This window comes from Heterodontus francisci, chromosome 23, assembly GCF_036365525.1.
Source record: "Heterodontus francisci isolate sHetFra1 chromosome 23, sHetFra1.hap1, whole genome shotgun sequence".
Classification (NCBI taxonomy): Eukaryota; Metazoa; Chordata; class Chondrichthyes; order Heterodontiformes; family Heterodontidae; genus Heterodontus; species Heterodontus francisci.
In genome coordinates, this window is record NC_090393.1 from 31,577,899 (window position 1) to 31,592,615 (window position 14,717).

At 42.2% G+C, this 14,717-nt stretch overlaps 1 protein-coding gene across 1 annotated transcript in view; it reads left to right on the forward strand.

Annotated features, from left to right (window-relative positions):
- Positions 1 to 14,717, forward strand: part of LOC137382699 (P2X purinoceptor 4-like) — a 46,265-nt gene that overhangs the window by 8,624 nt on the left and 22,924 nt on the right. The window contains exon 4 of the mRNA XM_068054991.1: positions 10,634 to 10,706. Within this exon, the coding sequence (XP_067911092.1) occupies positions 10,634 to 10,706 (73 nt within the window). The remainder of the gene's footprint in view (positions 1 to 10,633; positions 10,707 to 14,717) is intronic.

The following is a 14,717-nucleotide window of genomic DNA, read 5'->3' on the forward strand; positions in this document are numbered from 1 at the left end:
ATAGAACACTTAACTCAGTTACTCCATACTTTTGGTTTCATTAGAAATATATACATATATATCAATAAATGTACAAATTCTCATTGGAAAGTGTATTTCAATGACATGAGAAGTTCGGTATTTAACATATCCTGTTTGGTTCATTTTTTCGGTGCTCCTATTTTCATCTATTGTACTGATGCCAAATTTAGATGTCTCTTCTTCCCGTTTGCTTTTTTCAATGCTTTGTCAAATTTAGCATTCATGGGAACATAGGAACAGAAGTAGGCCATACAGCCCCTTGAGATCTGATATATACCTCAGCTCCATTTACACACCTTTTGTTTTATATCCGTTGATACCTTTGCCTAACAAAAATCTATTGAACTTAGTCTTAAATTTCAATTGGCCCAATATCCACAGCTGTTTGGGAGAGTGGGTTCCAGATTTCCACTACCCTTTGTGTGAACAAGTGCTTCTTAATTTCAGTCCTAAATGGTGAGCTCTAATTTTAGGACTGGATTCCCAGGAAATAGTTTCTTTATCCGCTTTTGATTATTCTTTGTACCTGTGCACTAACTTTGTGATTTGTGTACATGGAGATAAATCTTTTTTACTCCTCCACAGCTCTTTGTCTCTCACCATTAAGAAAGTATCCTAATTTGTCTTTCTTGGATCCAAGTGGATGACCACACACTTCCCCTCATTGAACAGTTTTGTCCACTGACTTAGCCTGTCTATGTCCCATTGCAACTTCCTGCTCTCATCTACACAACCTAGTGTGCCTCTTAGTGTCATCTGCAAACCGGATACACAGCTCTCCATTCATATATATGGTGAAAGGCTGAGGCCATGGTACAGATCCTTGGGGAACACCACTTGTCACATCCTGCAATCAGACAAGAATCCTTTACACCTGCTCCGTCTCCTACGTCCCAACTAATTACTGACCTATGTCACAAGGTTACCTCCAATTCCATGTGCTCTCATTTTTGCTAACCTTGGGTGCTAAACCTTATCTAATGCCTCTGGAAGTTCATATAGATAACATCTATAGAAATTTCCCTATCCACCTTGCTGGTGACCACCTCAAATAATTCAAAATTAGTCAGATCTAGCCTAATCTTCACAAATTCATGCTGACTCTCTTTGATCAGCTGATTCTACTCCAAGTGTTTAGCCATTCTCTCTGATAGATTCCAGTAACTTCCCCACAATTGATGTTAAACTGACAGGCCTGTGGTAACCTGGTTTCTTCCTCCCAAAAATAATGGTGTGACATTTGCAAATTTCTAATGCAAAGGCACAATTCCTGAATCTAGAGAGTGTTTGGAAAATTCTGACTAATGTATCTGCAATTTTGTCACTTATTTCTTTAATCCCTGGTGATTTACTTAGCTTAAGTCTCATTACTTTCTCATTTCAATTTTAAATTATATTAAATGCACTAAATTTACTTATTTTTAGGTCCCCTTCCTTCACTGTGAAAACAGACACAAAGTACTCACTTACCAGTGTGTTACTTCCTTATTATCTATTATAGTCTCACCTGCATTCCTTTTACCACTTTCTTTCTCTTAATATATTTATACAATTTTGGTGGTAGCTTTGAATTTTTTCTCAAATACCCTTTTGCACTTCTTATGAATTTCTTTGTATCTCTTTGTTGCTTATTATAGCTTTACCAGTCTGCTGAATTTCCATTTTTCTTTGTATTTATGTCAGTTTTATCTTTTAGCTTGAGACTGTAACTTACCTCACTTGTTCACCATAAGTATTTAACTACACAAGTGGAGCCTTTGCCTTTTAGGTGTATGCATTTGTTTTTAATTGCATCAGATACTTACTTGAATGCTTTCCACTGTTTGTAGGTTTACTGTGATCAATTTATTTCTTATCTCATCAAAGTTTGCCTTACTTAAATTTAAAACCTTGATTTGTGATGCACCCTCTCAAACCATCCGATCATATGGTCACCATTTGCTAGATGCTTCCTTATGGTCAGATTATTAACTAACTTTGGTTTGTTACTCATCACTAAATCCAGTATGGTTTATTCCCTTGCTGGTTCTGAAACATATTGTTCTAGATAGGCGTTTCTGTGACCACAAACGAGACTCCAAAATGGTATGTTGCCTCCCTGGTGCTAGGGTCCAGGATGTCTCGGAGCGGCTGCAGGACATTCTGAAAGGGGAGGGTGAGCAGCCAGAAGTCGTGGTCCATATTGATACTAACGACATAGGCAGGAAGAGAGATGAGGTCCTGCAAAGTGAATATAGGGAGTTAGGCAGAAGGTTAAAAAGCAAGACCTCTAGGGTTGTAATCTCAGGATTACTCCCTGTGTCACATGCTAGTGAGGGTAGGAATAGGAGGATAAGGCAAATGAATGCGTGGCTGAAGAGCTGGTGTAGGCAGGAGGGCTTAAGCTATTTGGATCATTGGGTTCTCTTCTGGTGCAGAGGTGACCTGTACAAGAGGGACGGGTTGCATCTGAACTGGAAGGGGACCAATATTCTTGCGGGGAGCTTTGCTAATACTAATCGGGAGGGTTTAAACTAGTCTTGCAGGGGGGTGGGACCCAAAGTAGTCGTCTCTCCGATGAGATAGTTGAGGCAAATGTAGAGGTTAAAGCAAGAAAGTCCAGTAGGCAGGCCGGGCAGGGGCAGGACAGGGAACATGGAAGGTCTGGTAGGCTAAACTGCATTTACTTTAATGCAAGAAGCCTTACAGGTAAGGCAGATGAACTCAGAGCATGGATCGGTACATAGGATTGTGATATTATAGCTATTACGGAAACGTGGTTGAGGGATGGGCAGGGCTGGCAGCTCAATGTTCCGGGGAACTGATGCTTCCGGCGTGACAGAGGTGGAGTTAAGAGAGTGGGGGAGTTGCGGTATTGATTAGGGAGGACATCACGACAGTACATAGAGAGGATATCCCAGGGGGAAAGTCCAGCGAGGCCACATGGGTAGAACTTAGAAATAAAAAAGGGGTGATCACTTTGATGGGATTATACTATAGGCCCCCCAATAGTCAGAGGGAATTGGAGGAGCATATATGTAGAGAAATCACAGATAGGTGTAGGAATTAAAGGGTTGTAATAGTAGGTGATTTTAACTTCCCTGATATTGACTGGGACTGCCTTAGTGCTAAGGGATCAGATGGGGAAGAATTTGTTAAGTGTGTCCAGGATAGTTTTCTGAAGCAGTATGTGGATGGCCCTACTAGAGAAGGGGCTACACTCGACCTCCTTAGGAAATGAGGCTGGGCAGGTGGTTGATGTGTCAGTGGGGGAACACTTTGGGACCAGTGACCATAACTCTATTAGCTTCAAGATAGTTATGGAAAAGGATAGGACTGGTCCTCAGGTTGAAGTCCTAAATTGGGGGAAGGCTAATTTCGATGGCATCAGACAGGAACTCTCAAAAATTGAATGGGAGAGGCTGTTTACAGGTCAAGGGGCGTCTGGTAAGTGGGAGGCTTTTAAAAGTGAGATAGAAAGAGTTCAGGGCTAGCATGTTCCTGTTAGATGGAAAGGCAAGGCTGGCAAGTTTAGGGAACCTTGGTTGACGAGATATATTGAGGGTCTGGTCTGGACAAAGAACAGTACAACACAGGAACAGGCCATTCGGCCCTCCAAGCCTGCGCCGATCACGATGCCTGTCTAAACTAAAACCTTCTGCACTTCCGGGGTCCGTATCCCTCTATTCCCATCCTATTCGTGTATTTGTCAAGGTGCCTCTTAAACGTCGCTATTGTACCTGCTTCCACCACCTCCCCTGGCAGCAAGTTCCAGGCACCAGGCATATGTCAGGTATATGAAGCTGGGATCAAGTGAGTCCCTCGAGGAGTATAGGGGATGTACGAGTACATTTAAGAAAGAAATTAGGAGGGCGAAAAGGGGCCATGAGATTTCTCTGGCAGATAAAATAAAGGGGAAGTCTAAAAGATTCTATAAGTATATTAAAAGTAAAAGGGTAGCTAGGGAGAGAGTAGGTCCCCTTAAGGATCAGTGTGGTAATCTATGTGTGGAGCCACGGGAAATGGGCGAGGTCTTAAATGAATACTTCTCGTCTGTATTTACCGTGGAGAAGGTCATGGAAGCTAGTGAGTTCAAGGGAGGGAACAGCGATATCCTGGAGCGTTTCAACATTACAAAGGAGGAGGTGTTGGACGCTTGGAAGTGCATTAAGGTGGATAAATCCCCAGGGCCTGACCAGATGTATCCTAGGATGCTATGGGAAGCAAGGGAGGAGATTGCTGGGGCCCTGGCAGAGATTTTTGTATCATCATTAGCCACGGGTGAGGTACCAGAAGACTGGAGGATAGCTAATGTTGTGCCTTTATTTAAGAAGGGCAGCAGGGATAAGCCAGGGAACTACAGAGCCTTACATCAGTGGTGGGAAAGTTATTGGAAGGGATTCTGAGAGACAGGATTTATATGCATTTGGAAAGGCATGGTCTGATTAGGGATAGTCAGCATGGCTTTGTGTGTGGGAAATCATGTCTCATGAATTTGATTGAGTTTTTCGAGGAGCTGACTAAGAGGATTGACGAGGGCAGGGTGATGAATGTTGTCTACATGGACTTTAGCAAGGCCTTTGACAAGATCCCGCATGGTAGGCTGGTCCGGAAGGTTCGAACACATGGGATCCAGGGTGAGCTAGCCAATTGGATACAAAATTGGCTTGGTGATAGGAGGCAGAGGGTGGTAGTGGAGGGTTGTTTTTCAGATTGGAGGCCGGTGACCAGTGGTGTGCTGCAGGGATCGGTGCTGGGCCCTTTGTTATTTGTCATATATATTAATGACTTGGATGTGACTGTAGGGGGCATGATTAGTAAGTTTGCAGATGACACCAAAATTGGTGATTATAGTGGACAGTGAAGAAGGTTGTCGAAGGTTACAACAGGATATGGATAAAGTGGGCAAGGGATTGGCAAATGGAATTTAATGCAGACAAGTGCGAAGTGATGCATTTTGGGAAGTTAAACCAGGGCAGGACATATACAGTGAATGGCAGGGCCCTGGGGAGTGTTGTTGAGCAGAGACCTTGGGGTGCAAGTACATAGTTCCCTGAAAGTGGCAACACAGATAGACAGTGTGGTGAAGAAGGCGTATGGCATGCTTGCCTTCATCGGCCGAGGCATTGAGTACAAGAGTTGGGACGTCATGTTACAGTTGTACATAACGTTGGTTAGGCCGCACTTGGAGTACTGTGTGCAGTTCTGGTTGCCGCACTACAGGAAAGATGTGATTGAGCTAGAGAGGGTGCAGAAAAGATTCACAAGGATGTTGCCTGGTTTGGAAGGCTTGAGTTATAAAGAGAGATTGGAGAAGCTGGGTCTGTTTTCCCTGGAACGAAGGAGGCTGAGAGGGGACATGATAGAGGTATATAAAATTATGGGAAGCATAGATAGGGTAGATAGCCAGAGTCTGTTTCCCATGGTAGGGGTGACTAAAACTAGAGGGTATAGATTTAAGGTGAGAGGGAGGAGGTTTAAAGGGGATCAAAGGGTAAATTTTTCACACAAAGAATAGTAGGTATCTGGAATGAGCTGCCAGAGGAGGTGATGGAAGCAAGAACAGTAGCAACATTTAAGAGGCATCTGGACAGATACTTGAATGAGCAAGGCAGAGAGGGATATGGAATTAATGCAGGCAGGTGGGATTCGTATAGATAGGCATTATGGTCAGCATGGATGCGGTGGGCCGAAGGGCCTGTTTCTATGCTGTACGACTCTATGACTCTCTCAAAATGCATTGAATCCTTTCTAGAAATCCATTGACTTTACTATTTGAGCTGCTCTGCTTCTCCCAATCTATGTGAAAACTATATTCTCCCATTCTAATATTGTTGCTCTTGCTACATGCATCTGTGATCTAAGAACATAAGAATTAGGAGCAGGAGTAAACCATGTGCCCCCTCAAGCCTGCTCCGCCATTCAATACGAGCATGGTTGACCTTCTCCCTCAACTCCACTTTCCTGCCTGCTTCCCATATCCCTCGATTCCCTGAAAGATCAAAAATCTGTCAATCTAAGTCTTGAATACACTCAATAATGGAGCATCCACAACCCTCTGCGGTAGAGAATTCCAAAGATTCACAGCCCTCTTCAGTGAAGAAGTTTCTTCTCCCCTCAGTCCTAAATGATCGATCCCTTATCCTGAGGCTATGGCCCAGTATTCTAATTTTCCTGCCAGGAGCAACAGCCTCTCCATGTCTAACCTGTCAAGCCCCTTCAGAATGGTGTATGTTTCATTAAGATCACCTCTCATTCTTCTAAACTCCAGAGTATAGGCCCAATTTACTCAGTTTTTCATCATATGCAAATCTCTTATCTCAGAAACCAATCCAGTGAACCATTGCTGTACCGCCTCAGAGGCAAATATATCCTTCCTTAAATATGGAGACCAAAACGGCACATAATGCTCCAGGTATGGTCTCATCAAAGCCTTATATAATTGTAGCATGACTTCTTTGTTCGTGTACTACAGACCCATAGCAATACAGGCCAACATGCCATTAACCTTCCTAATTGCTTGCTGTGCATGCATGGAGAATTTGTACATCCTCTCATTATATCACTACTGTCAGAAGGTTTGTAAACAAGTCCTACCAGAGACCTGCATCCTTTACTGTTTCCACTGCCCAATCATGCTTATTGAATCCCTTCTTTCTGGCGCAGTAATTGTGTCTTATCAATATTACTACACTTCCTTTCCCAATTTCCCCGTGCTTTCTAAAGGTCCCAATCCCAGTGCTCAAGATGTGACCAGGCCTCTCCAATAGCTATGCGTCATACCCTTTAAGCTGCATTTGTGTTTCACACTCATTTGTTTTCTTTCTCTTCATGTCTCTTCATAAATATGGCGGGGGGAGGCTGCGGAGGGCTAAACTGCGTACAATACTCAGATCTCATCAGTGTTTTATAGGTTGTCAGTATCACCTGTTCAAATCTATATATTCTGTTACTCAGCTTACTCATCTATTTGTCTTGGCAGTTATTGCCATATAATGTGACAATGCTTCAAGTGTTTGCTAAACTCTCCCACCCAATTCTTTTCCTGGTCCGCCTTGTTTAACAATATGACAATGTAATAATCTTTCAACAATATGATTTAATTATGTTGGCCATGTCCAGCACTGGTGCAGGAGGTTATGCAGACATTTCAATATTATGGGCCCAAAAATGCAGAGGCGGGTTCTGAAAAGCAGGGGGCAATAGTGGGCATGAAACCCAGAAGAAGTTCCATTGCATTGGAATTTTCAATTACAACATGGTTACTTAATTATCATTTTACTTCTGGATTTCACATCTCCAGCGCATGTCTATGGGTGTGATGCTGACCTGTATGATGTGATCTCAACTCAACTATTTTAAGGGTCAGTTCAAAGATGGAATTTGGAGGAGTTGAGAGGTTTGGGAAAGAGACGGCAAACTTACAAGATGGACTCCTGCGTTCAAAGTCTTTGCCCCGATTTAACAACACCTCACCTGAGGTACTGGTGGGTGTAGTATGGAGCAGGAAGGAGATAATCTATCCTAGCAATTGAAAAAAGAAACCTGCTGCTATCACCAAGAAGGCCCGGTTAAAGCAAGAGTGTTATCTCTTGCCCAACCCCCACCTCACTTGTTTATAATCTGTGACTTTTCTAATATTTGTCAGTTCCGAAGAAGGGTCACTGACCCGAAACGTTAACTCTGCTTCTCTTTCCACAGATGCTGCCAGACCTGCTGAGTGAATCCAGCATTTCTTGTTTTTGTTTCAGATTTCCAGCATCCGCAGTATTTTGCTTTTATATTATTGTGTTATGCTCCATGCCTGAATCCAGTGCAGGAAATGGTTTAATGAGCTAGCCACATCAAGAAAGGCAAGCAGTTTTAGATCGATCTCTATCCTGTAGTGCGCATTCCCTCACTCTATCTTGTTAAGCATACTCCCATCACATCACTCTTCACAGCTACTTAAGTTTGAAGAACACCCATCGTTCACTTCCTCTGCACTTCCTTGCCTCCCCATTTATCTGCAAATTGCCATTCACCCCTATCCTTAAGCAATATGATGCATCTGCCTGATGGTCACCCTCACTGAATGCACTGCCTCCATCAGGTGAAGACATGCCTTGCAGACAGTCATAGAATTGTAGTTCCCCCATTGCTGGAGGAGAACACAAAACACAGGGAGAGGACCAGAGGCGAGCTGCTACAAATAGTGCAGCTGACATCATCAGAGGAAGAGGCCATGGAGATCAGTGGCATATCTGCATTCCTAACCAACGGAGATAGAGAGACTGGAACATTGCAGCTGTTCGGCGACAGAATTAAATACCTATGACCCACATCTCCTACAAGACTCGAGTCATGTTGACGATTTCAGCAATGAGTGAAATATGCTAAGTAGTAATACATTGCCAGTACTAATACATATCTGTCTCTACTGTCCTCCCGTGCCTTCACACATAGAACAGCAGTCCATACGCTTTCTAGATGACAGTTCCTCAGCGGAGCCAATTTCATCTAAGGGTGCACCATCTCATGATATATGCTTACCAGGCATCAGTACAGTTTTGTGTACTTCGATGGGTCCTGTTAAACAGCTCTGTTTTTACCTGGTGACCCACAGTTCACATGTTAGCATGAGCAGAGAGTGGTAGCAGGGACACCTGTGGAGAGTCTGTGATGGAGGGTATATTCCTCTCCAAGCTCTGCACAGCTGGACACAGATGCTGAATCCCAGGGCCAGCGATGAAAAATACAAGGAGAGCAGCAAATCTGCGAGGTACTGGTAGTCCTGCCATGCACATTACCCATAAAAGCAGAAAGGATGGAGAAGTCCTGTTTAAGCATTACTGGATTAATGTTGTATGCCATTCTGAGGTTGTTTTCGTCTATGGAATCACTGGCCTCCTCTGTAGGACTTCAATCATGGAAATCAAATGAATCAATGCACGCTGTGACACCAATGCACACTCTGGATGCCAACATGTCTGCTGTCTAATACCTTAGCCATGGCCTTGCAAACATGTCACTGATCTGCACCAACATTTTTAGTGCTTGTTGATGAATGTTAAGACAGGAATTGATGGGGGACCAGTTGGGGATATGCAATGGGTGTTTTGAGGACTGCTTTGTGTTGGAGGGGGAGAGGCTAGGGGATGCGATAGTTACTTTAGTCCAGTCTGATTGACTAACTGAAACTTAGAGCAATTAGGGAAGTCTTGAACAGCAATGTTAGTGGATGATGTTGCATTGGGCATTCCATCTCCACCCTCCTCCTTCTCTTCATTTAAATCTTCACCAGATGATGAATAATGAGTAGCTTATTCCTCCTTCTCCTCCTCACTGCTGCACTATGTTGTACACAGTGCAGCACAAAACTAGTATCTGGAGACCCTCACAGGTAGGGTGCCACCAGACCTGTCCAGGCACCGGAAGTGCACCTTGAGCATGCTGATGGCTTGCTTGGTGACACATCTGGTTGTCATATTGCTGTCGTTGTAGTGCTCTTAGGGTTCATTGGTAGGATTCCTTAGGTATCATCAGCCATGTTTGAAGGGTGCATTCCTTGTTTCCAGATGAGTTGCATGAGAAGCAGAATGCAATAAGGAGACGTATGTCATTTAAACAGATTTAGAAGCTTAACAACTAAAATGGCAGCAGAATTATAGAGGGTAATTTGCAGTGTTAAACAAAATATGACTAGGTAAAGCAGAACTGTATGTAATTAAAAAAATTCCAAAGTAAAAAATGTATTTTTAAAAACTTACCACTGGCATTACTGCTGCTTTTCAGTGGGTTGTTAGGAATAGAGTTCTGGAATCGTGTCTAGTCATACAAATGTAACACACATGGCAGTCTCATTTGTGAACTTTAGGGATTTTATGTTAATTTTTAAATAAATATTGGGGATTTAACTTGACTCACAACCAATTGTTGGAAGCTTTAGATGGTTCAAGTAACAAAAAGTTAAAACTTTCATCTAGCATCCTCATTGTTGGGGGCTGGGAGTGGGGTGTCAGCTTGCACTATGTTTCTCCTTTTCTACTCTGAGCTGCCTTCCAGTGTGAAATTGCATCAGTATTGAAACTACAAAATGAATTTTCAGTTCTAGGGAGAAATAAGAACTCCATTTTATTCAAACTGTGAGTATGTGATTGCACATACATAATTGATCTGTGTTCCTCAAATAAATATTCATGCGTTGAAAACCTAATTCTCTGTTGATCTAAGTAAATATTCAAAATTGGAAAACTACCAGAGGTCTGAAAGTTTCCCGCAATTTCGGTTTTCATTTCCGATTTCCAGTTTCTACACTTCTGTGCTTTAGAAGTAATGGTAACAGATAGCCACTAACGCACAAAAGTTTCTACCAGATCTGCTATGTGAACAAGTGGTACTGACACACTTAACTGAAGACCATCTTCTAAGCTAAATATCTGCACACACTTTTGGATGTACAAATATTTACAGGATATGTCAGGCAAATTTGAAACCTGTTCTGCAGCAGGATTAAAACCAAAGAAGTAGGTGTCCTGTCACAAGGGTACTTGAAACGAATTAACACAGCATAGGCTATAAAAGTATATGCTGTGCATCAGAATTGCATTTAACTGTTTGAAAAGTTTTCTAAGCAAATGTTTACCTTTTACAGTTACCAAGTAAAAGAACTAGATGTAAATCAGACAGTGATTGTGCAGCTAAAATCCACAGCCCCCTCAGCAATGGTATGTTCAGTTTTTTTTTAACTAAGGGCATAATGGAGAATGAAATAATGAACAGTAATGTTGGTCCTTAATCCCTCTTAAACACATTGCTTGACCGGAGTGTTTTAATTGACTAATGTTAATTTTTAAAAGGTTTTTGGTTTTAAAACTCTGACTTAGTGATTTTTTTTTTCAATGTGTGTGCGATAAACCTTGAAACAAATCTGTATGTCTGACTAATCCTACTTCTTTTATGTATCGTTTAAGTTACAGTTTCTATCTGACCTGATAGTAAAACAACTAAGTGAACCAATTAAGCACAATTGGAAGAATCAAAGCCGGGTGCAGAATTCAGACCAGGTCATTCTGTTAGAGAAGCAGAAGTTATTTTTTTTAAATTGAGAAACTTAGATGAAGGGCTAAGGTCCAAAAAGGTTCAAAAGAATAAAGCAGAAGACCAGATAAATTGGGAGGCATGAAATAGGTGACTCAATGCTTGTTTTTTTTAAAATTGAAAATTGTCTGATGAAGTAAAGACTACAGGAAGTAAGGAATTTCATATTTTGCAGTTCTGGGAAAAATTGAGTTTGAGTAGGAGACTGGTCAGTCTTGATTTCAATGTAGTGAATATAAGGTGGAGGAAGAGCATGTGGGATATTGTATTTGCAGCTTAGAAGGAACAAGAATGTGAAATTCTAATAGTGCTAACTATAGTACTAATTACAATTTGGCTCCCCCAATTTTTGTTTTAACTCGTGCTCAGCACAATAAGCAGCTACTGCAGGTAAGCCTGCAATTTCTTTGAACTGAAACTTCAGCGCCTGCATGTAGTAAATATGATATAGCCTTTAACTGCTGGATTATGCTGAATGTAGCACAGGTTATCGCACACTCCTGATCTCTTCAATAGGTGCAAAAGTGCCATGCTTATGAATCACATAACCCAAGCTAAAATTATTAATTTCAATTCATTATAAGACATAAACATAGCACAGAAGCAAAAGTAACTCAGCAGAGGAACACTTAGGATATAGTACTTAAGTCTCTGGGGCACTTTAAACTGTTTTTGAGATCAAAATAAAGTAATTTGAAATTCCAGTGGGGAGCCTTACCTGTTGGGAGAGTATACCAGAAATTTGGGCACACACTGTACATGACTTTCAAACCAAAAGAAAAAGTTTGGGAAAGCATACATAGTATGAATCTTAATTTCCAATATGTGCTATCAGCAGGTAAGGATCCTTGCTACTAGTGGAAAGTCAAAGAATTACCCCTGTAGAATGCTTTTTCATTGCAGTCCTTGTAATTGCATCTTAGAAACACATAACATAGGTACTTCCAGCAAGAGATTCAGTCACACCTTGGAGATTGGTTTCCAACAAGTGACCTGAAGAAACTAGGGCAGCTACTCAGATATAGTTAGTCCAGACAGTTCCTTGCACCTCAGAATCAAATTATTTTATAGAACATAGAACATTATAGCGCAGTACAGGCCCTTCGGCCCTCGATGTTGCGCCGACCTGTGAAACCATCTGACCTACACTATTCCATTTTCATCCATATGTCTATCCAATGACCACTTAAATGCCCTTAAAGTTGGCGAGTCTACTACTGTTGCAGGCAGGGCGTTCCACGCCCCTACTACTCTCTGAGTAAAGAAACTACCTCTAACATCTGTCCTATATCTATCACCCCTCAACTTAAAGCTATGTCCCCTCGTGTTTGCCATCACCATCCGAGGAAAAACTCTCACTATCCACCCTATCTAACCCTCTGATTATCTTATATGTCTCTATTAAGTCACCTCTCCTCCTCCTTCTCTCCAACGAAAACAACCTCAAGTCCCTCAGCCTTTCCTCGTAAGACCTTCCCTCCATACCAGGCAACATCCGAGTAAATCTCCTCTGCACCCTTTCCAAAGCTTCCACATCCTTCCTATAATGCAGTGACCAGAACTGCACGCAATACTCCAGGTGCGGCCGCACCAGAGTTTTGTACAGCTGCAGCATGACCTCGTGGCTCCGAAACTCGATCCCCCTACTAATAAAAGCTAACACACCATATGCCTTCTTAACAGCCCTATTAACCTGGGTGGCAACTTTCAGGGATTTATGTACCTGGACACCAAGATCTCTCTGCTCATCTACACTACCAAGAATCTTCCCATTAGCCCAGTACTCTGCATTCCTGTTACTCCTTCCAAAGTGAATCACCTCGCACTTTTCCGCATTAAACTCCATTTGCCATCTCTCAGCCCAGCTCTGCAGCCTATCTATGTCCCTCTGTAACCTACAACATCCATCGGCACTATCCACAACTCCACCGACCTTCGTGTCATCCGCAAATTTACTAACCCACCCTTCTACACCCTCATCCAGGTCATTTATAAAAATGACAAACAGCAGTGGCCCCAAAACAGATCCTTGCGGTACACCACTAGTAACTAAACTCCAGGATGAACATTTGCCATCAACCACCACCCTCTGTCTTCTTTCAGCTAGCCAATTTCTGATCCAAAGCTCTAAATCACCTTCAATCCCATACTTCCGTATTTTCTGCAATAGCCTACCGTGGGGAACCTTATCAAACGCCTTACGGAAATCCATATACGCCAGATCCACGGCTTTACCCTCATCCACCTGTTTGGTCACCTTCTTGAAAAACTCAATAAGGTTTGTGAGGCACGGCCTACCCTTCACAAAACTGTGCTGACTATCGCTAATGAACTTATTCTTTTCAAGATGATTATAAATCCTATCTCTTATAACCTTTTCCAACATTTTACCCACAACCAAAGTAAGGCTCACAGGTCTATAATTACCAGGGCTGTCTCTACTCCCCTTCTTGAACAAGGGGACAACATTTGCTATCCTCCAGTCTTCCGGCACTATTCCTGTCGACAATGACGACATAAAGATCAAGGACAAAGGCTCTGCAATCTCCTCCCTGGCTTCCCAGAGAATCCTAGGATAAATCCCATCTGGCCCAGGGGACGTATCTATTTTCACACTTTCCAAAATTGCTAATTTTCCTCATGTAAGAAAGTTTCTTTGAAGACCTTGATCTGAAAGAAGTTGATGAATGTAGAATTGAATAATCAACTAAAAATAGATAGTGTTGGTTGATTACTGGAAAAGGTCACTGGCATGGAGAGAGAACACAGTAGAAGGGAGGATAGAGTCCCAAAGGACTTATGAGTGTAGGCAGTGTAATTTGACAGGAACTCAACAACTGTGAAGATAGGTTTGGCTGGAAGCCATATAATGGTAACCTGTCTAAGCATGCATGATGCCAAATTCTCTCCAAAGCTTTGCAGATATCCCAGGTAATGACACATGTTTCACCAAAGTGTTCAGGAGCAGAGTTCCAGAGGTATGAAACAAAGCTGATAAAATCATTGGTGCAGTATTACTGAAAAGCATACTAATAATCATGAATTTGGCTGGAACTTCCAAGGTGGTGAATAATCTGAGATTTAGCAGCAATTCACATAATTTCTGAAACTTTCTGAAGTTACCAATGAAAGGACTAAACGATGGTTTGATAGGGATAGTACGTCAAAGTTACTTTTCTCATTTTTGAAGGGAACTAAATTAATCACCATCTATAATTATATATGGCATTAGGACTGTCAATTAATTGCAGTTAACTTCTGTCTTTGGAGATTAGTTTTCGCATTGCATGTTAATCACGGCAGTTATGCAGAGTACCTAGGTAGGAATAAGTTTTTAACCTATCAACGGCCCAGAAATTTAGTCTGCTGAACTGTGGCTCTCTCTTCTGCTGGTTGTGCTGTTGAATAAGCATGTGCTCTTTTTGCCGCTCAGAGTGTAGCATCTTGGCATCACAGCACCCTGTTCTTGGCCCGGATTTTGCAGTAGTAATGACTACAAAACGGTGAACATTTGTTGTCATTACTCCACTGAAGCTGACAGCAACTTCTGCTGTTCACGCATCTGCAGAATAAACTGGAACTCCAGAAGTAGCTGTCAGTGATTCTATGCTTCTCCAGAGGGTGTGCTGCTGAGGCAC